At 38.2% G+C, this 27,594-nt stretch overlaps 1 protein-coding gene across 6 annotated transcripts; it reads right to left on the bottom strand.

Moving 5' to 3' along the window:
* Positions 1 to 337: 337 nt before the first annotated feature.
* Positions 338 to 27,594, bottom strand: SEC61A2 (SEC61 translocon subunit alpha 2). 6 transcript variants are annotated; one of them, XM_067701312.1, is made up of 13 exons: positions 27,461 to 27,584; positions 26,035 to 26,138; positions 25,273 to 25,340; positions 24,117 to 24,182; positions 16,921 to 16,999; positions 12,652 to 12,783; positions 12,417 to 12,526; positions 8,106 to 8,259; positions 6,969 to 7,129; positions 6,453 to 6,650; positions 3,859 to 4,050; positions 3,313 to 3,389; positions 338 to 889 (listed from the first exon to the last, which is right to left on the bottom strand). In XM_067701312.1, the coding sequence occupies exons 5-13, from the start codon at positions 16,979 to 16,981 to the stop codon at positions 703 to 705; spliced, it is 1,272 nt and encodes a 423-aa protein (XP_067557413.1). In that variant the 5' UTR covers positions 16,982 to 16,999; positions 24,117 to 24,182; positions 25,273 to 25,340; positions 26,035 to 26,138; positions 27,461 to 27,584; the 3' UTR covers positions 338 to 702. The 6 variants fall into 6 exon arrangements, with proteins under 6 accessions (XP_067557413.1, XP_067557365.1, XP_067557383.1 ...); XM_067701264.1 differs by lacking the exon at positions 26,035 to 26,138 and having other exon boundaries at positions 27,461 to 27,594; XM_067701282.1 differs by lacking the exons at positions 16,921 to 16,999; positions 26,035 to 26,138 and having other exon boundaries at positions 27,461 to 27,531.

Below are 27,594 nucleotides of genomic sequence, written 5' to 3'. Positions count from 1 at the left end.
TAGTATCTTGAAGAGTATTCTCAAGTGACGTGTTGGAATTCCAAGGCATAGCCGATACAGTAAAACAGCACCAACTGTGCTGTCCCTGGGAGGAAAGGGGAATGGAAAACAGGCAGAGTAATTATAAGCAGTTGTTTCTGGTGACAGATTTGACTCTGAAAGCTTGATTCTGCTCATCTGGGCTAAGTGGCTGCTTTGAGGAGGAACAAATAAAATGGGGGAGGGTGGGAATGTGGATACTATGAGTTAAAAAAGTATAAAAAGTAATTATATCTAAAATATAGATTAGATATAAATGATCCAGAACTCATTAAATAAGCTCAAAAATACTGGAAAGTGGCAATTTGAACTGCATTTATTTTTAAACAAATGGGGGGAATACTGAGTGTCCTGAATGTTGTGTGCAAAACTGATCCACGTCACCATCTCACCGTCACAACCGAACATGGCAAGGCAGGTACATTGGTTTCCAGCATCACAGGCAACACTGCATGTAGGTTTTTTAATGAATAATGTAAACTTTAATGTTAAGGCAGCTGGTACTAATGCTGCACACAGGCTTAGCTCCGTGCCCATTTCAGGAATGAGACGGTCAACACTTGAAAACAAACTGTGAGAGAAGAAAAGGGGAGCCAGCATTATCTGACAAAAACAATGAGTCAAAATATTTTCCCTTTCACACACACAAAAATACTGGAACATTTAGAAAAACAAAGCACCCATCCCGCCAACTTCAGCCTGTTCCTTAACAAATATTTCAAAATACTGATAAATAATGGTGACTGCAAGCAGAATTCCAGTGCCCGAGCCAATGGCCCCGAGGAAGTCGGCCAACACCGACAGGGCGCCGATGCACAAGCCCCCAAACGCAGCCGCCGTGGGGATGTACCTGGAAGACAAAACCCCGAGTCAGGCAGGGGAGGCCCACAGGAAGGGGCAGCAGGAAGCAGCAGTAACAGGCAGAAGAAAATTGAACTAACGCGCCAGGGAACTGTCCGCAGTACTGACAATTCGTCCAGGGCTGTGCACAGTTATGTGTTGATGAAAATGATGAAAGGAATGATGACTCAAGAAATGATCTGATTTCAAGAAACCAGTTAATAGCCAAGAAAGGCAATACATGATTTTTACAGCAGAAGAGGAGAATCCTCAACTGTGATTTAAGTATTGGAATGTTTAATATTGTTTGTAAGTGGGTAACCTTTAGCTCCCTCTCGTAGATGAAGAGTAAATATCAAAATGCTTTCTAAGTATCAAATTTATGTGACAAGATTTGGATGACCCTATTCAATAGTAATTCAACCTTGGCCACATGTTAATATCACCTGGAGAACTGTTAAAAATAATGGGATTGTATTTAAAATACTCCAGAGGGGGAAAAAAGATGGGGGCGAGGGACCATGGATGGGGAAGACAGTAGATGAAACAAGAATGGGAGACGGATAACGACTAAAGCTGGATACAGTTGAACGCAGGGGTTCATTATACCACTCTGCAATCTATTCCATGTTGTAAATAAAAAGTTTAAAATACCAATGCCTTTTCAACAAATGGTTCTGGAACACTTGGCTATCCACATGGAAAAGAAGGAATCTGGACCCCTATCTCACATGAAACAAAAATGAGCTCAGAGTTGTCACAGACCTAAACATAAGAGGATTAATCTTTGTGACCCTGGCTTCTTAGATACAATACCAAAAACAGCACAAAGAAACCAAAGAAGAAATAGAAAAACTGAATATCAAAATTAAAAATTTGTGCATCAAAGGACACCATCAAGAAAGTGAAAAGACAACCCACAGAATGGGACAAAATATTTGCAAATCATTTACCTGATGAGTTACATCCAAAATATTTTTTTTACCCTTATAAACAGTAATAAAAAGACAACCCAATTAGAAATTTTAAATGAGCAAAAGAAGAGACATTTCTCCAAAGAACATATTTGAATGGCTAATTAACACATGAGAAGATGCTTAACATCATTACTCATCAGGGAGACGCAAATCAAAACCACAATGAAAAGGGAAAAACCACAATGAGATACCACTTCATACCTACTAGGTGGCTAAAATCAAAACAAGAATTAGTGCTGGTGAGGACGTGCAGCAGCTCCAGACACTGCAGCTGGATGCAGAATGGGGCAGCTGCTCTGGAGAAGGGTCTGGCAGTTCCTCAACACGTTCAACACAGTTACTACCCAACCCAATAGTTCCACTCTGAGAGAAATGAAAACATATGTCCACACAAAACCTGAACAAGTACGTTCACAACAGCATTATTCACGACAGCCAAAAAGTGGAAACAACCAAAATTTCCATCAACTGATGAATGGATAGACAAAACATGGTACATCCATACAAGGGAATATTATTCACGAATAATGAATGAACCCCAAAAACATTATGCTACGTGAAAAAGACAGTCACAAAGGATCACATATAACTCCATTTATATGAAATGTCCAGAACAGGCAAATCTACAGACACTAGATAAAAAGCCTGGGGCTGGGAGGTGGGAGGGTGGGTAGGAATGGAGAATAACTAATAGGTACAAGGTTTCTTTCCAGGTGATGAAAATGTTTTAAAAATTATATTGTAATGATTACACACTCAGAATATACTAAAAACAAAACCCCACTAAACTGTATATTTCAAATGAGTAAATTACATGATATGTGAATTATATCTCGATAAACTGTTATCAAAAAACAAAAAACGGGGGTTTCCCTGGTGGCGCAGTGGTTGAGAGTCCGCCTGCTGATGCAGGGGACATGGGTTCGTGCCCCGGTCTGGGAAGATCCCACATGCCGCGGAGCAGCTAGGCCCGTGAGCCATGGCCGTTGAGCCTGCGCGTCCGGAGCCTGTGCTCCGCAATGGGAGAGGCCACAACAGTGAGAGGCCTGCGTACAAAACAAAAACAAAAACAAAAAACTGATGCCTGGGACCCACCTCAGACCAGATAAATCACAATTCCTAGAGGCGGGATATCAGTATTTTTTAAAAGCTCCCAGGTGGTTTTAAGTGCAGCCAGACGAGGACCTCTGACCTACAGCATTTTAACACTGGGCTGAGCAGTGAAGGGAACATAATTTCAATTAAAATAATTTAGGTGTCAATTCTGATGTGGAGAACAATTCACTTTTGTGTTAAATTTTGGTTCTTTTGTGTTAAGTAGAAGAAAAGTGCTTCAAATATGAATTTAAATAACATCTGAGAACAAATGATAGATTGAAAAACCAAGAACACGTGTGTGTATGTAACACATTCTCTCTCTCTCCTATCCAAGACTGAGTCTAATGGCCTTCCTTACCTATTAAGCTCATGAACCATAGAGGTATCCCTGTGGCCTCTCATTACCATTTGCTGTTCTTTAAGCTGTTTAGCTACCTGCGAAGAGAAAAACAACTTTTAAAATCAAACTCTATTTCACTGTTTACTACTAGGTTCTGTGTGAAGTGCTCTCCACAGAAAATACAGGAAGACTGAAGTAGACACTGTCATATCATAATATTCCCTGAGGCTACAATGCTGCACAACCACATTATCCATACCTTAAGCCAGGGTTTCTCAATCTTTCCTTAATTATCACCTCCCTAAAGAGAAATTAAATACTAAGGAATAAGACTTTGTCCGGTAGAGTTGAGCTTTGGATGGTCACAAACCATTGTAAAATCTAAGAATTTTTCACTTTCCAGGAACTACCTGTAGTTTTTAACTCCCTGGGGATGACATTACCTCATTAAGAATGTATGAATTTGAGTTTAAAATTACAAAAGTAATTAAGTGTATCAATTACCATTTGACACCTAAAAATTATGAATTTTTTTTTTCATTTTCAAACAAACCAAATACTTACATCTTTGGCTGAGGAACCAGACACCTCTATCCATGTCTTAGAAAAGAATGCACATGATCCCAACATGAAGATGATATAAACAACCACATGGACAGGATCCTCAAATATGGCGCCCATGGACTCAGGAGGAGAAAGGTAGTAACAAAGGCCCCCCACTGGGTAAGAACGAGCAGGTCCTCCCCCACTGACGTCCTATAGAACAAGAATAAAAAGCACAAATGGTCACATTTCTGTGACTTCAAACTCCTCAAAAATTATGATGATGTTTTAAGCTCAAAGCACCTACAGCTAATGATTCTATGTAACTTAAAGGATTTACTTTTGTGTCTGATATCTTCACCCTTACAAAATTATATAGTGAGTAAAAAAAAAATTACATAGTGAGTGTCTATTACATAAGACATTGTGAATATATTAACAGAAGAGCAATTTTTAAAAAAAATTATAATACTTCTACAAGAAGAATCTTCTCTTCCTGAAGACAGGAATAGATCACATCGATCTCTGATAATATTTAGAGTCAGAAATTTTCTGAACTATTTAAGAGTACATACATATTCTTTCACTTCAAGGTATGCTATTAAGAATGCAATCAACTGAAATATTAACAGAAGACTAACGACTCACTACCTAAACTTTATATGATTTGTATATTGTAAAGAGTAGTCTTTTAATAAGTATAAAGGGATTTTTTAATCCACACAAACATTTAAGAATTTTTATAGTAAAAGAAATGGGAATAACATGTATTTGCTCATATTAAATAGAAGTTCTGGGCATAGATGGTGGGAAAGCAATTTTTGGATGCAATGATTAAAATGTCTGGTTCCTGAATTTACAATTTCCAAATGATTCATTTACTGTGCCCCTAGAATCACTGATTCTAAATCAAAAGCCCTGACAAATTAAACTTCCCAATAGCTCTCTCACTTTAAAAAAAAATCTCATTAAGATCACAACACAATCTATACAACCACTCAGTGCATTTATTACTGTGAAATTATCATAGTAATAATGACTGCCAGATTATTAGCTCATGAGGGGAGGGACAGTCCCTCCCCTCACCACAGGCAATCCAATTTCTGTTAAATGAATGGAAAAGGAGTCCAGCTGACCCTTGAACGAGGGGGTTAGGGCACCAACCCTCCATGAAGTCGAAATCCACATATAAGTTATTGTTACTCCTCCGCGTACACGGCTCCTCCGTATCCGCAGTTCTGCATTGCAGGATTCAACCTGCTGCAGACCATGCAGTACTGAAGTGTTTACTACTGAAAACAACCTGCGTCTAAATGAACCCGTACAGCTCAAACCCATGTTCAAGGGTCAACTATTCTGGATAAAGGGAATCATACTTCCTTCAACTGCCTTTCAAGAATTACTGTTTCATCCTATTAAACTTTACATTTTAAAAATGGCCTTCAGTAAATGCAGAAAGATACGTCGCTACAACTTACAATACAAAAGGTAGCACGTTAAGACAAATGCATAGAATAAGCACCGTATTTCAGGAATGACTAAAAAAATAGTTCTTTGGGGGAATACAAATTCTAGAATTACATATTCTGAAAACAATAAAGGCTCTTACTCTTCTCTAATTCTGTAGTTTTAAGGGGGAAAAAACACTCCTTGGTCAGGTGAAAATTTAAACCAGTCAAAATTCAATCCTGGACTTCCCTTGTGGCCCAATGGTTAAGAATCTGCCTGCCAGTGCATGGGACATGAGTTTGATCCCTGGTCCGGGAAGATCCCACATGCTGCGAAGCAACTAAGCCCGTGTGCCACAACTACTAAGCCTGCACTCTAGAGCTCACACGCCGCAACTACTGAAGCCCGCACGCTCTAGGGCCCACGTGCCGCAACTACTGAGCCACATGCTGCAACTACTGAAGCCGGTGCGCCTAGAGCCCGGGCTCCGCAACAAGAGAAGCCACCAAAATGAGAAGTCTGCGCGCCGCAACTAGAGAAAGCCCATCCCGTGCGCAGCAACGAAGACCCAACGCAGCCAAAAAAAAAAAATTCAATCCTACAATAACTCACACCTCAATCACAATGTGGCTGGATTGCTTTAGGAGCTATGATGAAAATCTAAAAGAGGAAGGCAGAATTTACTGGATTCCATTTCTAGCAACTGTTCTCTCTTCAATATAGTTATTATGTGCCTTTCTTATTTACTGCCATTTGGGCCGTGAAAAATGGCGAGGGAGGCAGGAGAGGATGATTTCGGTATCCTATATAATCAGCAGATAGCTTCTTGGAAAAAACCATTATTCTAGACAATAGAGGAATAAGATTACAAAACAGGGAATCACTTTCATAAGAGCAACTGTGATTTTAACCTAAAAGGTCACTCAAACGAGATGTGAAAATGCTTCCTAGACGTAAAATAGTACAGTACTCGGCCAATCTTAGTTTTACAATGCTTACAGTTTTACAACTCTTCCAAATAAATGATAAACTGGGCTACAGGTAAATGAATCTGGAAGTGTTATATATAGCAACTGCTTCAATTATGGCTCATCTCTTTCAGTTAAAAGCATGAAATGCAAATTACAATAAATTTGAATACTTAGAATAAATAATGAAATACTCACAGCCCACTGTCCTAGTAAATTTACTAAAAAGTTGCCACTAAATCGAACTGACAGCATCTGGGAAATAACATACAGGTTGGACACCAGGGCCGACTGCAGGATGATGGGGATGTTGGAGGTGTAGAAGAGCTTGATGGGGTAGCTGCTGTACTGCCCTCGGTACCGGGCCGACTTAATGGGCAGGTCCACACGAAATCCCTGAAAAAGGAAGCTTAGGAGTGAGGCGGAGAGGCTGCACGTACCACGACTCCAGACGAGGCAAACAGTCACAGGAGGGACTTTGCAAAGACAATGCTAACAAACTTTCCCTTCCACAGAGACACACAGAAATAGAAATCCTTTTCTACTTCATAATTGCTAATATTTTGCACCTCAGAGTCTAAACGATGGAATTATTTGCCTAACTAGATTTTGAAACACTGACTTAGCTGCTAACATTTCAAATGGTATTCTCCTCTTTAAGAGCAAAATAAAAATCCACACTCCACTTAACTTCAGCGAAGAAAGTATACTTACCTGAAAATATATAACAACAGCAAACACGAAAACTGTAGCAATGAGGTTCATGAGATTGGGTAAATTCTGACGATAGAAAGCCTCCCTTAGAGCTCGAACTTTGTCTGTCCTGGTGGCCAGTAAATGAAAGAGAGCTATGACTGCACCCTCAAACTCGGTACCTGATAAATCAAGATAGAAATCGGCTGTAGCTTCATTACCCAAAGTTGTCCCAAAAGTCAAAAACAAATAACCTTGAAGCTCCAGTACAAGGCAGAAAATATGAGTCCAGATAATTCATCTATGTTTAAGATACAGCCATGTGTGGAGCTTCTAAAAAATATTTACATCATTGAGGCAAATATGTCTCTTTTTTCCATAAATCTTAAGTTTTCTCAAGAGACTATTCTTGATGAAAACAAAGTAGAATAAACCAAAGCAAATATTTAGTTCATAATGATTTGCCTCACCTTTACTTTAGGGAAGGGAAAAGAACATTCAGAGGTGGGGTGGGGGGAGATGGGGAAAAGAAGCAGCAAAGCAGAATAAAGATGTCAGAGTTGAAAGACAGACATTACTCTACCAAGCTTGCCTTTAATTCATTTTACTAAGTATATTAATAAACCATCACCGCTATTTTCTTAAGGCTGGGACCAGGTTAGATGTTAACCATTACAAATCTTGGATGGCATTTGAGAGAAGTGGAGATGGGTAAGGGGAAACACAATGAAATATTTCATAATTTAGGTGCTATTACAAAGCCAAGGAGAACAGCAGCAAAAGTACTAGTACTCCCTGATGATGCAATAAATGATGTTTTTTTAATCTGAAATCCACTACCTTTTTATCCCTCGAGGAATGCTGAAATCAGTCAAAATCAATGACTTCTGCAACAATGGCTTAGGCAAATAAAATTTTTTAAATGTTTGCAACCACTGAAATTTTAAATGAGCAGAGGCTAAATTTTAGATACTATTCTTTCTGAAGCAACAGTTCATACTCCACCAATCTCTGCTTATCAGCTTTGGAACACCTGACATCCGCCGTCGCCTGGGACAGCAAACCAGGGCGTCTGTCGGCAGTCCCGCTCCACCACCTCATGCTCCTCTCAGCACACACCCGGCCAAACCCGTGCAGTTGTGTCCCTGTGCGTTGTACCTCTGCCAGTGTTAATGGTAGTGGGACTAAAGGCCTTCCAGACAATGGTTTCACAGATGTTGGTGGCAATAAAGAGGGAAATCCCAGACCCCAAGCCGTAACCCTTCTGTAGCAGCTCATCTAACAGCAGCACAATCAAACCAGCAACAAACAACTGTGGGGAAAGAAATGCAAGTAAGCTGAAGCAAGAATAAACTCAGAAAGGGGCAGTGAACACCATTGACTACTTTCAAAGTACAGGCATTTTCAACACTAAAACCTAGTCGATGCAGTATCACTATTATGACACCCTGCATCTAACCCGATTTAGTTTCATCAGAAGCCAATTCTGAAAATGAGAGGACTGGAAATGTTACATTATAAAGCAGACACTTTGACTTTTAAAGTATATTTCTATTTCTCTTATAATGTTTAAATAAGACCTATTGAAAAGCACCCTAAAACAAAAATGTTCACAAAGTTGTAGCATTTATGACAGCAAGAAACTGAAAAGCATTCCAAATAGCTTCAAGTAAGTAAAAGACCAAATGAATTATGATACAGTAACAAGATGCAATTTTATAGGCCATTAAAGGAAAAGCATGTGAACTATGCAGATACATTTTTAAGTATTATAGATTTTATATATGTGTATAATATATAAAATATACAATAGAATAAGTCAAAAAGTAGAGCACAAATATGTACACAGATTATAACAATGTAAAAATGCATTCAATACATACAGTGACAAAAACTGAATATAAACCTGAAAACAATTAAGGGTTCACCAGGTTCTTAAGTTCATGATTTTTTTTTTTTAAAAAAGAAAGCATACTAACTTTATGTGAAATTGAAAATTCTTAATTTTCCTCTTGGAGAAAACATCAATAAAATTATGTATCAATTAGAAATAATCCATAGCTTTACAAGTGACCTCTTTGGTCATGTGACTCCTTCCCCACACTTCAGTAACCTAATCAAGGGGGGAAGAAAATGTGCTTCTAGGCCCCCAATCTCACACCTGTCCCCACTTCAAAGACACCCTCCTACAGACATGAGGAGATGCTCCTTCCATTCCTCCCAGCTCTGAAGCCTCCCACCCTCGTTCCTTACTCAGTTCACCCAATATCCCTGTTAAGAAGAGAAAACTACAGTACACTATTTGAAGCATGCTTACCTTACCGTGTTTTTTCTTTTCCTTAACTGTCATTTCAATGGCTGTACAGAGCCTAACTTGTCTGTTTACAATCTTTAAATTTGAATTTCAATGGACTGTAAAAAAGGTAAAATTCTCAAAACTCCTAAGAGAGCTCACAAATTCTTTACTGTTTGAAAACCAACTTTACCAATTTGACAAGATAAAAGACAAGTTAGGACTTAACTACTGAGATTTTATTTTGACCACAGTTATGTAACAAGTACCTACTCCCCATCAGAAATACAGAAGCCCACCCTCTACAGGGCATGATAGCTGTCCACAAACCATCAGCCAACCAGTGTTTCCATGGACTTCTAATTAAATGACCTGTCCAAGGTCACACAGGCAGCTCTGAAACAACGATAATTCTCCAAACCCCTGTTCACACCAATGTCCATCAGACTAGAGGGTGATTCATTTATATCTGGTGAAAATCAAACTCGTGCTTCTCTAACTGGACAAAGGAATTACAGAGAAACCTAAATGAGAAATGGTTTCTATAACTAAAGGAATAAGAGATGGTAAAAAGCATGCATGCCTATGCAGGGAATGAGAAATCAGAAACTGACAGCATCTCATTGACTAGAACAGTTGATAAAAAAAACTGAATATTAATTGCATGCCTTCTAGAATGTTCAATACATATGAATCTCTAAAGTATGTATAAAAATAACACTTAAACATTTCAACCTTGCTCATGCGTGCACGCACACACACACAACTCAGTTTGACAAAATAATACTTACCTCTACTATGTGCCATGCACACTGATACTCTCTCTACTCTTTTTTAAAATTTTAATCAACACCCACTATTTAGATTCCCAAACTCACTAGTGGAAAAACACTGACCATGTGAATGAAACAAGAATAATTAAGGTGAGAAATACCTTACATAACAGCATGCAAACAGTTTTCAAAATCTCTAGGTGGAAACACACTGATCTAATCACATCTCTTTAGCAAATCTACACATTGTCAATGTTAGCAAAGCCTTAAAAAGATGCAATGGGTCACTACCCACCTATGATCAAATGTGAAAAATTTCTCTATACATTAACACTAGAAGGATTAACCACAGGACAAATATTTGTGCACCAGAATTTATGTAAACAACTTAGTATATACCCACTTCACTTGTTCCATTCCAGGAATTTAACTATTCCTTGATTTCTGGTATGGAAAAAAAATTACAATAGCTTAACTCCATTTTTTATCAATTCAAATTCATAACTGACTTCATAAGAAGTCAATACTTTCACTAACTAACCCAAAACTGGTCAGCTGAGGTTCCTTAAGAATATAAATACACCCTTACTAAAATACTAGAAAAATTTTACTGATGCGTAATGTTCTTAGAGCAAGATGCCAATTTTGAGTGTCTTTTAGAAAGCAGGGTTATTCTAACTATGGGTCACAAAGCAAATGCTGTAAAGAAACAAAATAAGGCAAAAATTGGTGTATCAGTATCCTCATGTCAAAGAACTGAAAGATACTAAAACCAATTTTCAGAGGATCTTCTTTCCCATCCATTGCAACTCTTCTTCCTCTAATTCCCCGGGGTTGTAAATTTGCCAGTCAAGGTGTTTTTTATTTTTTTTTTAATTTTCTTACTTTTTCTTTTTGGCCACACTATGCGGCCTGTGAAACTTCCCTGACCAGGGATCGAACCCGTGTCCCCTGCAGTGGAAGCACGGAGTCTTAACCACTGGACCACCAGGGAAGTCCCAAGGTGTTTTTTAAATGGAGAAATAATGACAAAGTTATCCTTTAAAGAAGTGTACCTTATACCAAATGGGAACTCACTGGGGCTCAGAAAACTACCTAATAGTCCATTAAAGATTCCTCCCCTGGTTAAAAGATGAAATATTTCCATTTCATTAGAAAAGCCCTGTGATATGTGATATGCGTTAATGATGCCCAATAAACACCTCCACAATCCCATTCTCCTTGTTCTGAATCATACTCACTAAACAATCTTCTTACTATGATTTGTTTCCTATATAAGATTTCCTATAAAAAAAAAAGATGGTCAAGCATGCCAATCCGAAATGGTTGTATTTCTCAATGTATATATATACTAATAAACTGGTGTTTTAGTTTTATTTTAAACTATTTTTCTGACTTTGATCCTTTTGACCATTAAAAAATTTTTTTCCTAAATTAATCCTAATTTCGTAGAGTGAACAAGAGGCATCTCCAAGATAACCAGGACTCTAGACGTTTAGTGTTTAACTTAAGCAAGCTTCTTTTCAAAATCCAGTAAATAACTATTATATAACTTAAGTACAGTCCATTCCTGGGTAACTTCTCTAAAGGATTTTTAATGACTACATTAGAGAAATATCTTCCAAACTTTACACATTTTAAGATACTCAGTAGAGGGAAAATCACGTTGGCCTTCAAAAATTCCATTCCAAAATATCCATTTAAAAAATCCATAGGATATACATGTGTGTTTATATGGTATTTCACTTACTGTAAGATACTATTATTTGTAACACTATTATGTGTGTCATTAAGAAAGAAAAAAATACTTCAATTAAACTATGACACAATAACCTATTACAAAGAATTTTTTATTTTCTACTTAGAAAAAAGTTTAGACTTAGACATAGATGTTTATCATCTAACTTGCTCTTTCTGTGCCTCTGTTTATACACAATAACTCTTCATTTCAATAACAAATCACAGCAGACTGTTGGAAGACATTTTAAACAGCAGTTAAACTCAACGACATGTTTTATCAACAATGCATATAACCAAGTGATATAAGGACGATATAAACAGCTTTGACCAAGTTGACGTACACATGCAGGCAATGCCTACCATCACGACCGCCACCTGGCTGACCGCACGTGTGACTGCATCAACTCTAAGAAAACATCCTGATTTCAGAGACATCAAAATGTGAAAAATGTGCATCTTAGAATCAGTGAAATACAGTTGATTGATCCATAATTATTAGACATCTACGGGGCTATTACATTTTAATTTTTAACATCGAAACAACTTATACATGTCACTTCAATAAAGTAAGAAAATGAGTATATCAATCACCTAAAGAATTGTTTCAAAAGAAAAGAAGGAACAAACTTTTTTGTTATCCATATGAAAAATTGTATTTCTTACCTGAATGATGATAAGGAGACAGATTCCAGCACCCATTTCAGCGGGATCCCCATACATGCCCGTCATGACATACACAATGGCTTGCCCAATGGTAATGATCATACCAAATACTGACAAAAATTGGGGGAAAAGGAGTACATGCTTATAACCAAAGACAAAAAAGACTAGAAAAACATCTTTGCCACAAAATTCTCAAATTTGGAAAAGGCTCTTTATTAATTGTACTGATGCTCACGTTTCTGGGCTCCATTGAATAGGGCTCTATCTTTGGGTGTATCTCCAACTTCAATGATTTTGGCTCCAGCTAACAACTGCATAATCAAACCAGATGTTACAATTGGGGAGATACCCAATTCCATTAACGTTCCTGTAAAGGAAGGGGAAAAAAGTAAATAATCTTTACGATATCCAATGCAGATTAATTTAGAAGAGTCCCAGTCCTTAATTATGTCTATGAAATACATGTTAAATGTTAACAAGCAAATTTTCATTTTCTAAACATTAACTGCTAAAAAAAACCCTCTCATTTATTAACACAACCTCACAACAATGCATTAATCAAAATTACTACAAATACTACAAAAATGTAAATTTCTGTGAATTCTAAACTTAAATTGTTAAAGAAATCCTTTGAAAGAAATTGTCCAAGATTTCTGTCCAAATCACTATTTTTAAAATGTACACTAAACATTTTAACGCAGGATTTTAAAAGCCCAAAAATTAAATAACAAGTTAATAAAAAGATGATATTTAAGAATATCTGTGGGGCTTCCCTGGTGGCGCAGTGGTTGAGAGTCCGCCTGCCGATGCAGGGGACACGGATTTGTGCCCCGGTCCGGGAAGATCCCACATGCTGCGGAGCGGCTGGGCCCGTGAGCCATGGCCGCTGAGCCTGCGCGTCCGGAGCCTGTGCTCCGCAATGGGAGAGGCCACAGCAGTGAGAGGCCCGCGTACCATACACACACACACACAAAAATGAATAGCTGTGACTCTCCTAATTCAAAATATAAAATTATATAGAAAGTCATCAAAATCAATGTTGTAGAATGTTGAGTGGCATGAAAAATGTTAATGACATAGTGGATAGGAAAAATATTCAAAAATAGCATGTACAGTTTGATTTCATTTAAATATTTAAATGGAAAATCATTTCCTGTTATTTTAGTCTGGTTATCAACATGTTTCTATTGTTAATGAACTTATCTACGAAGCGGACTCACAGACATAGAGAACAGACTTGTGGTTGCCAAGGGGGAGGGGGTTGGGAGAGGGACGGTTTGGGAGTTTGGGATTAGCAGATGCATACTATTATATAGAGAATGGATAAACAACAAGGTCCTACTGTATAGCACAGGGAACTATATTCAATATCCTGTGATAAACCATAATGTAAACGAATATGAAAAAGAATGTATATATGTATAACTGAATCACTTTGCTGTACAGCGGAAATTATCACAACACTGTAAATCAACTATACTTGAATAAAATAAATTTTTAAAAAATATGGCATCTTAAATGGATTCTTCATGTTTTCTCAGATACTTCCTCAATGGGAAAAGATAAAAATATGTTTTATCATTAAAGCTAGTAGGCAGGTAGGGAGATTTCTTTTTATATTAAATCACCAAAATTTAAAACTGTCAAATGGATCTAGTCCAAAAATTAATCCAGTCAAGCTTTAATGAACATTTCATTTAGGAAATATGGCACTTCCACTCAATAGGGAAAAGAAGGATAAATGGACCTTGGCAAATAACTGGCCAATATAGAAAATTAAGCCTAGATTCCTTATCTCCATGACTTACATTAAAATAAAGGCCACAGATTTAGAAAATATAACCATAAAAGACAAAATACAAAAGTACCAGAAGTGAGTATGCTTATAATCTTGCAAAAGAAAAAGCCTCTCTAAGCCTTTCTATAACAAAATACATAAAGGCCACAAGCAAAAAATGGACGATATGATTAGATACAACTGTGAAACCTCCATGTGGCAAAAGACAGGGTAATAGTTAAAAGAAAAATGAACACAAGTAACAAAGAGCTCGTATGTCTAAAGGGCAAAGAATTCTTACAAATGAATTTTAAAATGAACAAACAGCAGTGAAATAAGTCAGAGAAAGACAAATACTATATGATATCACTTATAAGTGCAATCTAAAAAATACAACAAACTAGTGAATATAACGAGAAAAGAAGCGGGCTCACGGATACAGAGAACAAACTAGAGGTTACCAGTGGCGGTGGGCGGGGGCAATATAGGGTGGGGAGTGGGAGGTTAAAACTACTAGGTATAAGACAGCCTCAAGGGTGTGTTGTACAACACAGGGAATATAGGCCCCCCCCCCCGCAAAAAAAATAGAAAAATAAAAAAGATAAATGGCATGGCCACTCCCAATAATGCTCTTTTCTCAGGAAAATACCAACAACATAAGAGGAAACCCCAGCACCCAAATCTGTACTATGTAACCCTGAAACTGTAACCAAAGCTGGCTGGGTCTGGTGGAAATCCTGGTAATTTCTAATTCTGAACTGAGAACTGAAGAACCCAGGAGTTGTTGAAGCTAGATCACAAAGACAAGGTTCCCTGCCCCTGCTGCTGAGGTCTGAAAGCTGGTTCTCTCTCCACAAGGCTTAGTTGTTCTACCTCCTCTTTGGGTTCCAAAAAATGACTAGTATCCTTCCAGTAAATTCCATTTTTGTGTTTAAACCAGTCAGTAATTTCCTATGACTTATAACAAGTCCACTCATAGAAGAAATAGAAATATTCAATAAAAATATAAGATGATGTTCAAGCTCACCAACACATAAAGAAATACAAATTAAATACCAGATACCAATTTTTACTTGTCTAACACAAAGACTAAAGGACAAATATTATCCACTATTGGAAGCGAAATGGTCATTCTCATACACCATAGCAGAGTGTATAAAATAATTCAAAGCTTTTGAAAGACAATTTAACAATATCTATCAAAAATTTAAGTGTACATTCCTTGTAAACAAGCAGTTAAACTTCTAGAAATTCATTCTATTAAAAACTTACAGAAGAGTATGATAGTAGTCATGGTAGCATTGATTATAATGATATAAAATTGGGAAAAAAACTACATGCATGACAGATCCTACAGGCCTTGGGGTCATACCTAAAACACACTCCTTACTGTCTACAAGCCTCATAATCTGGCTCTTGGATTCATCTGCAGCATCATGTCCTACCACGTTTCCCCTTTCCTTTTTTCTTCCAATCACACCATCCTCCTCATTGTTCTTGGAACACATTAAGCATACTCGCACCTCAGGGCCTTTGCACTTGCTATTCCCTGGGGGAAGGTTCCTCCCCCAGATCTTCACATGGCCTTCTCTCACGTCCTGCAGGTCTCTGCTCAAATGTCCCTTCCCCCTCCCAAGATACAGTTCATGTAGAGTCTACCTCCCCAAATAGAGTAACATAAACTCCACGACAACAGCATCACTGTCTTGATCACTGCTCTAATCTCAGCACCTAGCACAAAGCTCCACTCATAGGAAGAACTCAATAAATACCTGAATGAATGATTAAAGAAATCGTGGCACATCCATATAATGGAATAGTATATGGCCATTCAGTAAAATAGGTCATCCAAGATATTAAGTAAACACACCAAGTAGCAGAATAGTTATATAGTAGGTCTTATTTTTCAGTTTTTAAAAAAAGTATATAAATTCATATATATGAATATATATTCAGATAAAAGGTCTAGACGGTTATTCACCAATCTGTTGTCTTCTCAGGAGTTACCCCTGAGAAGCGAGACCTTCATTTTCAGCTTTATACAAATCTGAAATGTTGGTGCATTTTTTTTATAACAAACAAATGTTACTTTTTTGATGTAGAAAAAAACCCACCCCAAAAGCCCCTCCTGATCCAGGCCCTCCCTATCTCTCAGCCTCACTGATCAGCATCCCCCACCCGAATCCCCAGCCTGCACCCCGTGTCCTCATGCATGTGTGCTGTGACTCAGGCTTCCCTCTCCCGACGGTCCACAGGCTGAATTCCAACCCAAATGCTCTCCCAGCATCATCTCCTCCCTGGCACCACAGATCAGTCTTTCAGTCCCATGAGAAACTCAAGAATACACTTCAGAGAGTCCAGGAAATCTCCTGAGATTTTATGAAAAATCTGCACGTGTGAATGTACATGCATTTTTCTAGGGAGAGTACAGATAAATTTAATTAGATTCTCAAAGGAAACATGACCCACAAAAAGATGGAGAACCAAAGCTCTAGACAATGCTAATCACTCCATTCTGTCGTAACTCTATACTCTGTACATACTTCTATTATTACAATAAATACACAGGTTTGTAATTATCTTTATGTTTGTCTCTTCTCCTAGGCAATGAGTTTCTTTTACCATATACTGCCCCTCCCCATAGACATCAAAAAATAGTTGTTTCCACATTTTCACATCTATTTGATGTCAGTACTAGCATGGAGGCAAAAGAAAAGCAGCATATACCTCTGTTGGATGCAAGAATAACTCTCATCCAGTAGAAAGGATCTGCAGAATCTGATGACATGATTCCAAATAGTGGTATCTATAAGATTACATAAAATATTTTATAAAAATGTATTATATAAATTAAGTTTGAACTTAATTTATAATGCATTCACTTAATATTTGCAATACTTAAAAAAACCCCACTACTTCTCATGTTCAATAACAAAACAAGCATACTTTAAAAGTAAAGTTCTTTAATGAAAATAAAAACAATGGGAATCATTACTTACAACATTTCACTAGTAAATATTCCTATCAGTATGGAGATATGTTACACAACAATGTGAATATATGTAACACTACTGAACTGCACACTTAAAAATGGTTAAGTTGGTAAATTTTATGTTTTTGCAATTAAAGAAAATGCTCCTATCAGTACAGGATATATCTACCACGTCACAGAATAATCTTGGAAAGCTATGGGTACTAGTGACAGCCACGGCCATACTCCAAATGTAAGACTGAAGACGAGATATACAGTAGAATACTATGCAGCCATTAAAAATTATACTATGAAGCTTGTAACAGTATGAGGATGTGCTTATGTTGTAATATTAAGTATAAAACAATGGTTCTCAAGCTGGGGCAACTATGCCCCCCCAGGGCACATCTGGCAATATAGGAAGACACTTTTGGTTGTCCCAACTTGAGGGGGGTGCTACTGGCATTAGTGGGTAGAGGTCAGAGACGCTGAACATCCTACAATTTATGGGACAGTCCCCCACCGCAAAGAATTATCCAGCCTAAACTTCAGTGCCATTGTTGAGGAAACCTAGTATAAAAAGAATGGTATGAAACTGTATAAATAAAGTAAAAGATCAACACTGTAAAAATATGCATAGAAGAAAAAACTAGGTGTAAATTTTTTTAATCTTGAACAGTGATTATTCACAGGCGGTGGGATTACTGTTGTTTTTTTCTTCTATATTCTTTTCAGCATTTATCATATTTTCTATAATGAACACATATTACTTTTTAATCAGAAAAAAAAAAACAAACCTTAACTTCAGAATGCTTCCTATTATACGACCCATGTTCAGAACACAGCACTTGGCCATACCCCCTCCCTCACCATGTAGGAGAAAAATACACTTCCAATTTCATAAACCTTCCCTATATGAAGTTGATTTAAAAAAAAAAAAAAGTTCCAAAAGATGCTGCCAGCAATTTTAAACAGGTCATCTGGTCAACCTAAACCTCTTTGGACATCTGAATATATTAGCTGGGTTAGCAGAAGCAAGAAGCACAATATTTTGTGTGCACCCTATAGATGCAAACACTCTTCAGCTAATGTGAGAGATGGGGAGAAAGGAAGTTATTGAATAAAAACCAATTAACACTACAGGATAGTCCATATCACAATATTCCCTAAGTGGGGGAGAGACCAATCAATCAAATTACCTTCCTTAATTGAGTCTCGTAGAGATAGCCATTACCTCCATGATTAGATGCTTTGCGGGATAACAAACAAGAAAGTCAGCCAACCATCCCTAAGTAATGGTATTCCCTCCTTCCCGTAGTCAACAGGATTAAACTCAGTGTCTAACTTTACTCCTCTTAGTAAATTCCATAGTTACAGGACCACGTCCAACAAGGGCAGCAACAGGAGCTATTTTCTATGACTCTCAAAGTTGCAGACTTTCAGGCTTTGCCCTATATTACATAAAATAATCAGTTTCAACTTCACAAAATACAGTATACACTTCAGAGAAACAAGCATTTCATGCTTGAATGGAAACCCTGAACCAATCAGATGGACAAATAGAAAATTAGTAGTAGGGATCTCCAAACGCAGTGAGCACTGAAACCAAGCAAGATATTTCTGGGCTAAAATGGCAAGCCGTGAGTGATCAGGTTACAGAATTTCCCTCCCCAATACATAAGAAAACACATTTTTCAAAACATGTAAAATAGTAAAAGAATTTAAAAATCTAAAGGAAAAATATCTATAAAGCAGCCAAACAAGAAAAAGAATCATAAACTTGATGGTCATAGGCGGGGAGAAAACAACAATCGAGGAATAGGGACTCAGCATGAAACTGCTCCAACCATCACAAAGGGAAGGGCACAGAATCCCCACAACACTCCAAACCTGGAGAAGAGCGGGCTGCACAGATATCCTCATCTCTCCTGCCTCCTTTGGCAGCTGAGAGGAAATGGATGAGAGAAGCCAGGAACGGGGCTCTCTCTGGTGCAACTGACAATTACAGGGCTACACTGAGTCAGGAACTGGGGAGCAATCTGAGGTCAGTAATGGAATAAAGCCCTCCTCAGTCAGGTGGTGAGGACCCTCACAAGACACATAACAAAAGTCTAGCAAGAGAGCAGAGCCCAGGTGGCATTTATGGCACTTCTCTCAGTTGATCTCACCTCCCACCAGTTCCTCAAGCTAAAAAAACACTATGGAGAACACGAGACCCCAAACCCTTCAACTGTGGCTGGGAGGGGAAAACTGTGGCTCTCTCTGTTTGAGATTCAGTGGAAAGAGAATCAAGAAATCACCAGCCCTGGGCCAAACTGCCTAAGCGTGAGAAAGACAAAAAGGTACAGCTTGGGCTTCTCTGGTGGCGCAGTGGTTGAGAGTCCACCTGCCGCTGCAGGGGACACGGGTTCGTGCCCTGGTCTGGGAAGATCCCACAGGCCGCGGAGCGGCTGGGCCTGTGAGCCATGGCCGCTGGGCCTGCGCGTCCGGAGGCTGTGCTCCACAACGGGAGAGGCCACAGCAGTGAGAGGCCCGCGTACCCCACACACATAAAAAAAGGTACAGCTTGACAACCATGTAAACACATTACAGAAAAAAAATAATGAGGTAACATAAAATGCATAAATTAATTTATGGCATGAAAGAGTCATGAGAAATGTCACACTTTAAGAAATGTAACTCAAGTTATGTTTTCTTCTTCTTGGGTTTTCTTGGGTTCCAGCTGCAAAGCTGCAAATATTTACTATCTGGCCCTTTACAAAAAAAATGTTTGCAGACCCTTGGATTAGAAGATTCAATATTAAGATGGTAATGCTCTCTAAATTGACCTATATATTCAAAGCAATAAAAATCGTAATGCCAGGAGACTTTCTTAAAGAAAATGACAAGCTGATTCTAAAATTCAGATGGAAATATGAGTGACCTAGAATAGACAAAATCATTTTGAAAAGAAAGAACAAAGTTGGATGACTTTTACAACCTAATTACAGGACTCAGTTTAAAGCTACATTAATCAAAAGAGTTATGGTTTACCATAACGATGGAATATGATCAATGGAACAGAACTGAGAGTACAAAAATAGATCCATGCTTATATGGCTAACTGATTTTCAACAAAGATGCCAAAGTAATTCAATGGAGAAAGGAGAGCCTTTTCAACAACTGGTTATGCATATAGAAAAAAATGAACCCTAACCTTACCTCACGCCATACACAAAAATTAACTTGGAATAGATCATAGACCAAAACATACAAGCTAAAACTGTAAAATATTTAGAAGAATACAGGAGAAAATCTTCACAACCTTAAAATAGGCAAACATTTCTTAGATAGGAAACAAAAACCATGAGCAATCAAAGAGAAAGATAAAATGAACTTCATCGAAATTAAAAACTTCTGCTCAAAAAGTTTTGTTAAGAAAATGAAAAGGCAAGCCATAGACTACGAGAAAATATTCACAATACATATATCTGATGAAGGACTTGTATCCAGAAAATATTTTTAAATGCATATAATTCACTAACAGACAAAAATGCAATTTTTTTTAATGGGCAAAATATCTGGGGAAAGAACACTTTACAAAAGATAAATACCCAATAAGCATATGAGAAAGCTGCTCAGTATCATTGACCAGGGAAATACAAGTTAAAACCTCACCATGGAGAAAAGAGAACCTTCCTATACTTTGATGGAAATGGAAAACAGGAGGGTCCTTAAAAAATTAAAAATAGAGCTACCATAAAATCCAGCAATCTCACTCCTAGGTATATGACCAGAGAAAACTCTAATTCAAAAAGATACATGTGGGCTTCCCTGGTGGCACAGTGGCTGGGGGTCCGCCTGCCGATGCAGGGGACACGGGTTCGTGCTCCGGTCTGGGAGGATCCCACATGCCGCGGAGCGGCTGGGCCCGTGAGCCATGGCCGCTGGGCCTGCGTGTCTGGAGCCTGTGCTCCGCAACAGGAGAGGCCACAGCAGTGAGAGGCCTGCGTACCGCAAAAAAAAAAAAAAAATATATACATGCACCCCAATGTTGACAGCAGCATGATTTACAACAGCCAAAACACGGAAGCAACCTAAGTGTCCATCAGCAGGCAACTGGTTTAAGATGTGTGTGTGTGTGTGTGTGTGTGTGTGTGTGTGTGTGTGTACAATGGAATATTATTCAGCCATAAAAAAGAATGGAATATTGCCATTTGCAGCAACATGAATGGACCTAGACAATATTATACTTAGTGAATTAAGTCAGGGAAAGACAAATATCATTTACATGTGGAATCTAAAAAATAACATAAATGAATCTATAAACAAAACAGAAACAGACTGACATAGAAAATAAACTTTATGGTTACCAAAGGGGAAAGAAAGATGGGGGAGGGATAAATTAGAAGTACAGGATTAACAGATACAAACTGCTATACATAAAATAGATAAGCAACAAGGATTTACTGTTTAGCACAGGAAGGTATATTCAATATCTTATAATAACCTATAATGGAAAATAATCTGAAAAAAAAATATATATATATAACTGAATCACTTTGCTGTACACCTGAAACTAACACAATATTATAAATCAACTATACTTCAATTACAATAAAAATGAAAAAAAACCTCATCCATTAGAATGGCTAATATTAGAATGCTGAACAATACTAAGAATAAACAACGATGCAGAGCAACCAGAACTCCTATACGGCTGATGGGACCACTTGGAAAAGAGTTAGTTTCTCACAAAGTTGAACATACATTTACCATAAACCTTAGCAATTCTACTCATAGGTATTCACCCAAGAGAAATGAAAACAAATATCCACAGAAAGCCTTGTACGGGAACGTTCATAGCAACTTTATTTGTTATAGCCAACATGTGGAAACAACCCGAATGTCCAACAACAGGTGACAAGATGAACAAACTGTGATACAATCAACATGGATACAATCAACACCATGGATGAATCTCAAAAAGCTGATGAAGAAGTTAGACACTGTATCACTCCATGTACATGAAATTCTAGAAAAGACAAATCAAATTATAGAAATAGCAGATCAGTGGTTGCCTGAGAATGGGGTGAGGTGGGAACTGACTAAGAGTACAAGAAACATTCTGGAGTAACAGAAATGTTCTATACCCACTGAGATAGTAGGTATGTAGATGCATACATTTGTCAAAACTCTTTAAAATGTACACTTAGAAATGAGTGTATTTTGCTGTACATAAATTGTACCCTTAAAAAGTTGATTTTTTTTTTTAATGGAGGGGAGGGGAATTTCCAAGATGTTAAAACAAGATGGTAGGAATATGGATGATTCTTTTTTTCTACTTGTCTGTGTTTTTCAAAAGTTCACTCTCCCTGACCACGCAAAAGAATTTCCAACAAAGTATAATAGTAAAATATTTTAATGATCAAATAGTTTCACTTTTCAAAAAAATAAATTTGGCTTTTCCCCAGATTATGGACTTTATTTGTTCTACTCCTTCCTCATGTAATTTTTTTAAACTTTCTTATATGTATATTGGCACTTTTCAAACTCTCAAAGAACTTTACTTAAATTATCTAATTTAATCCTCACAATACAATAACCCTGTGACATGGGCAGGTCACATTTTATCCTCATTTTATGAACTTAATCTCTGTGAAATTTTACTAAAAAGCATCATTGAACTTTATTAATTTATAAACACAGAATATCCCTAGGATTCTAGAATTTGGCTATTGGGGATTTTTTAATTAATACATAAATTTACAACATGATTAAAAGCAAACAAAGTGGAAAAATATTTGCCCTATACATGTCAAAGATTTAACACTTTTATATATAAAAACCTGTCATAGGGGCTTCCCTGGTGGCGCAGTGGTTGAGAGTCCGCCTGCCGATGCAGGGGACACAGGTTCGTGCCCCGGTCCAGGAAGATCCCACATGCCGCAGAGCGGCTGGGCTCGTGAGCCATGGCCGCTGAGCCTGCGCGTCCGGAGCCTGTGCTCCGCAACAGGAGAGGCCACAACAGTGAGAGGCCCATGTACCGCAAAATAAATAAATAAATAAATAAAAATAAAAAACCTGTCATAAATCAATTTTAAAAATCTCAAGGAAAAAATAGGTAAAGATCATTAACTGAAAAGGGGAAAAAAGAAAATATGTTCAAACCCACTAGTAAACCAAAAGAAATACACAGTAGAAGATAACCATTTTCACTATCAACTCAGATTAAAATGATGATGCTCCTATTTACAAAAGCAATCTAAAGGTCCATTGACAGATGAATGGATAAAGAAGATGTGGGGTGTGTGTGTGTGTGTGTGTGTGTGTGTGTATTATATACACACACACATATAGGAACATATACACAGACACATATACTATGGAACATTACCTAGCCATAAAAAAGAATGAAATGATGCCATCTGCAGCAACATGGATGGACACAGAGATTATCATACTAAGTGAAGTAAGTCAGAAAGAGAAAGACAAATACCATATGATATCACTTATATGTGGAATCTAAAATATAACACAAATGAACTTATTTATGAAACAGAAACAGACTCACAGATATAGAGAACAGACCTGTGGTTGCCAAGGGTGGGGGGAGAGGATGGATTGGGAGGTTGGGGTTAGCAGATACAAACTATTATATACATAATGGATAAACAGCAAGGTCCTACTGTATAGCACAGGGAACTATATTCAGTATCCTGTAATAAACCATAATGGAAAAGAATATGAAAAAAAAATATGTATATGTATAACGAATCACTTTGTCGTATACTAGAACTAAGATAACATTGTAAATCAACCACAGTTCAATTAAAAATAATTTTTAAAAAATGATGTTGCTCAAAATAATTCAGTATATTTACTATTTGAACTAAAATAAGTTTCTCAAATTCTAACCAACCAAGACCTTAGAATAACAGTACAGACATTTGTTTAATGTTTGGTTACATACCTGACAACATACTAAGAAGATGAAGAGAGTTATAGCAGTCCATAGTACCTTCTCTCTAAACTGGATCTGTGCAAGAAAACAAAGAATGATCAATCAAAACCAAGAAATAGCAAATATAAAGAAAAATCCATATTAAACCTTAACCAGCATTCCCCATCATGACATGCTCCTATTATTTACTCTTAAAATACTCTCGCCCTAGTCAGTAGCAGCTAAAGCAAACAGCTAAACTTCTCAAACATCTTCCTTTACTTTTTCCAGAATTAAGTACAACTTAAATACAGGCTGGCCTCAAGGCACTGTACCACATTAACTGAGACTGAAAAGGATGAAAAGACACAGATCTAATACGCACACATTTCAGTTAACACTGTATTGTGGAAAGCTAGGACTGCCTGTAATATTATTCTGTGAATGTTTCATAGAATATGAAAAGCTAAAGTTTCTTGGGATGCCTTACATGTAACTGGAACAACTATTTTTATAACCTCAAAGCAATAAAAAAAGAAATATACTTCTAAATAAACAGTAAGTTTAACAGAAGTCTTACTTTACTCTTTTTAGTCCCTATTCTGGTTAGTTCCATGCGAAATTGAGCATACAGTAAAAGAGCAATGTCTGGGAACTGACCAGTTTGGGATTAACAATATTTCTGGAATAGAAATGCCTCAGTTCCAAAGGCGTACAATGATGGAAGAACAATTAGATGTGGTCAATATCTTCCGAATGCATTTCTGTGATTTTTTTCTTTGTACTGAACGAATCAAGAAATGGGAGGTATATTAACTGCACAGTTGCAATCCATTTATGTGCAACAGTTGTACTCATCAAAACTGACCCAACAGACTGGGTCATTCCTAGTGCGGTAGACCACAATGGACAGGAGAATACTATATCTTATAACACACAGACCAAAGAAACACTTGGTTTGGAAACGTTACAACTTAAAGAACAGTCAGTTTTGAAACCATGAGATAAACTAGATTTAAAAGGTCTACACTAGTTTTATTCACTTTGTGCCTCTTGCAAGGAGAAGGAACAGGTAATATTTTTCCAATTACAACCAGAAAAACATTGGGGAAAATAAATCAATCTAGATAGTTTAACAGAATAAGTCATTTAGCTACCCTCTATATTACTAAAATATTATACTTACTTTCCTTTCAGGTTTCTGAATTTCTGGTAGAACTGCACAGAAAGGTTTGATAACTTCTAAAAATTTGACTGTTAAAAAATAAAAAAAGAATAAATGTCCCTATTACAAAGTTTTTAAAAAGAGATGTATCTTTCCAGAGTCAAATACAAATGTTTTCTTTTAATGGCAATCCATCCCATCCACACACCCCAAAATGAATTAACCATAATGCTCTCCATTTCAAATACATAAGGGAAGAGAAATAATTCACGGGACAAAGGAGCCCAAAGGGTTTAAGGGCTGGTCAGCAGAAGCAAAGTAATACAAGTATCCTTGTACCACAATTTTGCTTCCTCATGCTTGAATCTCACCCCTTTTATATATACAGAAAAGGAATAATTCAGTGAGCACCACTACATCAAAAGGAGTAAATGCAGTGTACTCACAAGACCATGCATTACAGAAGGAAATAGGACATATCAGAGAAGGAAAGTACAACAGGAAATGGGCTGTAACTGCAGGACTGACTTAATTGGGGACTGAAAAATGCTGAAATGCATAAATGAGAAAGATCACGGAACAACCTTCTATAGGTAGGTTTTCAAAGTACTGTATACAATCTCTACCTCATTTCACTAAGTCGCTATTCATTGCTTGGTCACTCTCCCACAAAAGGATCTCAAAGTACTTGTGTATGTACAATCATCAGCCCAGAGAATGACAACTACATTTCATTAGAAAGTACTGTTTTCCCAGACAACTCATAATATTGAAAAGATAAACCAAGGTTCTTTAAGGATAGGCACTCTCTTCTGGCACGGCTTAAGTCAAAGTCCTGCCAAAGAACTGAAGGATGAAGATGATAATCTCTCAGTCTTTGCCAGCGTCTATAACGTACAGAAACACAAAAAGCCACAACTAGGTATTAGTCATGATCATCTTCCCTTACAAACACTGTATTCTGTATATATGAACATCAGGATATCATTTTTAAACTGACATGGGTAATTACACTTCAGCAGTTAGCCAAAAGTTGACCACACTATATATTTTTTTAATTTATTTTATTGAAGTATAGTTGATCTGACTATATTGTCTTTTTATAAAACCTCTCAAAATGATGGCAGCCACTGATGTTTGACAGAATTCAGAAATTCTCATGGGCAGATGTTTTGTTACCCAAGTACCATTTCAGACGATCTGGAAAGCAAATCTGAATTATGAAAGTGTTCATCTCTAATGTAAAACCAATGTCAATCACATCGGGAAACTTCCTAGAACCCCTTTACCCCTTTTCCTTCCCACTTCCACCCAAGCTACCCTCCCTGATCTCCTGGCTTAAGATCATCCGTGTTGGAGTATTTATGTAAAAAGCAATGCTTTTTTGTCTGCCACTTGTCTATTCTTGTGCTGCAGAATTTAACCCATTATACCGCTAATTCAAGACCAAGGGTCTCCTCTACTTCCTTTCCAGCTTCCCCCAAATGTCCACTAGTTAGCTAGCTGGCCAGTGGGCGCACAGCTTGGGTTTGCGGGAATCCACTAATACAACAGTCACCCCAACAGCGATGTGAAGGTTCCTGGTGTTGAGGGTTTGGGAGAGGGCCCTCAAAAGATCCCCATTATGCAAGGCCTTGTCCCTAAGGCTTACACAACCTGAGACACGTTTAGTTTTCAGTACACACTACAGAATGACTGAAATGAAAATTTTAAAGAAAACTTTATGCCACCAATCGCCTCCTTTCCTCCCCGAAACTACACGCCATGCATCACTTTTTAAAAAATGAAACAAGTCAGGGACCCTCATTCATCACAACTAACATGCCAAAGAACGGTGATTTGGGACTAAAAATATGAGTTTCCTAAGCTCCTGCCTGAAAAATTAAAAGTGGTCCAGGTTTCCCCTGGTTCCCTAACTCCCCGCCCCCAAAACCAATGGCCTCTCCGCGCCGTGTGCCGCTCCTCGCCACCCACCAAGATGCGCAGACCCCGGACCTCCGGGTCCCGACCCCGCAGCCGGCCCGGGCGAGGCCTCGCACGGCTGGAGGAGCCTCCGCGGAGGCCCCCGGCTCGCGCCCTCCTCAGCGGCCCGGCGCAGCCCGCGTCTCCCCGGCCCGCGGGCTAAGCGCTCCCCGGCGGTCGCCTGCCCCACCGCCCGCGGCCCGTCGGCGCCCACGCCCCCGGCGAAGGCCTCGCCGCCGCTACTCACTGCCCATGGCGGCGGCTAGAGCGGCCCGGCGGGGCCCTGCGACCTCGGCGCGGCCTTCGCTCGGGTCCCGCGGCTCGGGCCTCGGCACCCGCTCCCGACACGCTCCGGCCCGCCCCGCGCAGGCTCCGCCCCGG

This window comes from Pseudorca crassidens, chromosome 1 (genome assembly GCF_039906515.1).
Source record: "Pseudorca crassidens isolate mPseCra1 chromosome 1, mPseCra1.hap1, whole genome shotgun sequence".
NCBI classification, from domain to species: domain Eukaryota; kingdom Metazoa; phylum Chordata; class Mammalia; order Artiodactyla; family Delphinidae; genus Pseudorca; species Pseudorca crassidens.
This window is presented reverse-complemented; position numbering and strand designations above follow the sequence as displayed.

What these genes read in the sequence shown, in the direction of transcription:
- SEC61A2 (XM_067701264.1), bottom strand. An exon ending in TATTCTTGCATCCAACAGAG is followed by an intron (nt 12,784 to 16,920) that starts GTATATGCTGCT and finishes CTTCCTTTACAG; the next exon opens with GAACGTTAATGGAATTGGGT. An exon ending in ATTTACTAGGACAGTGGGCT is followed by an intron (nt 4,051 to 6,452) that starts GTGAGTATTTCA and finishes CTTGTTCTATAG; the next exon opens with GACGTCAGTGGGGGAGGACC.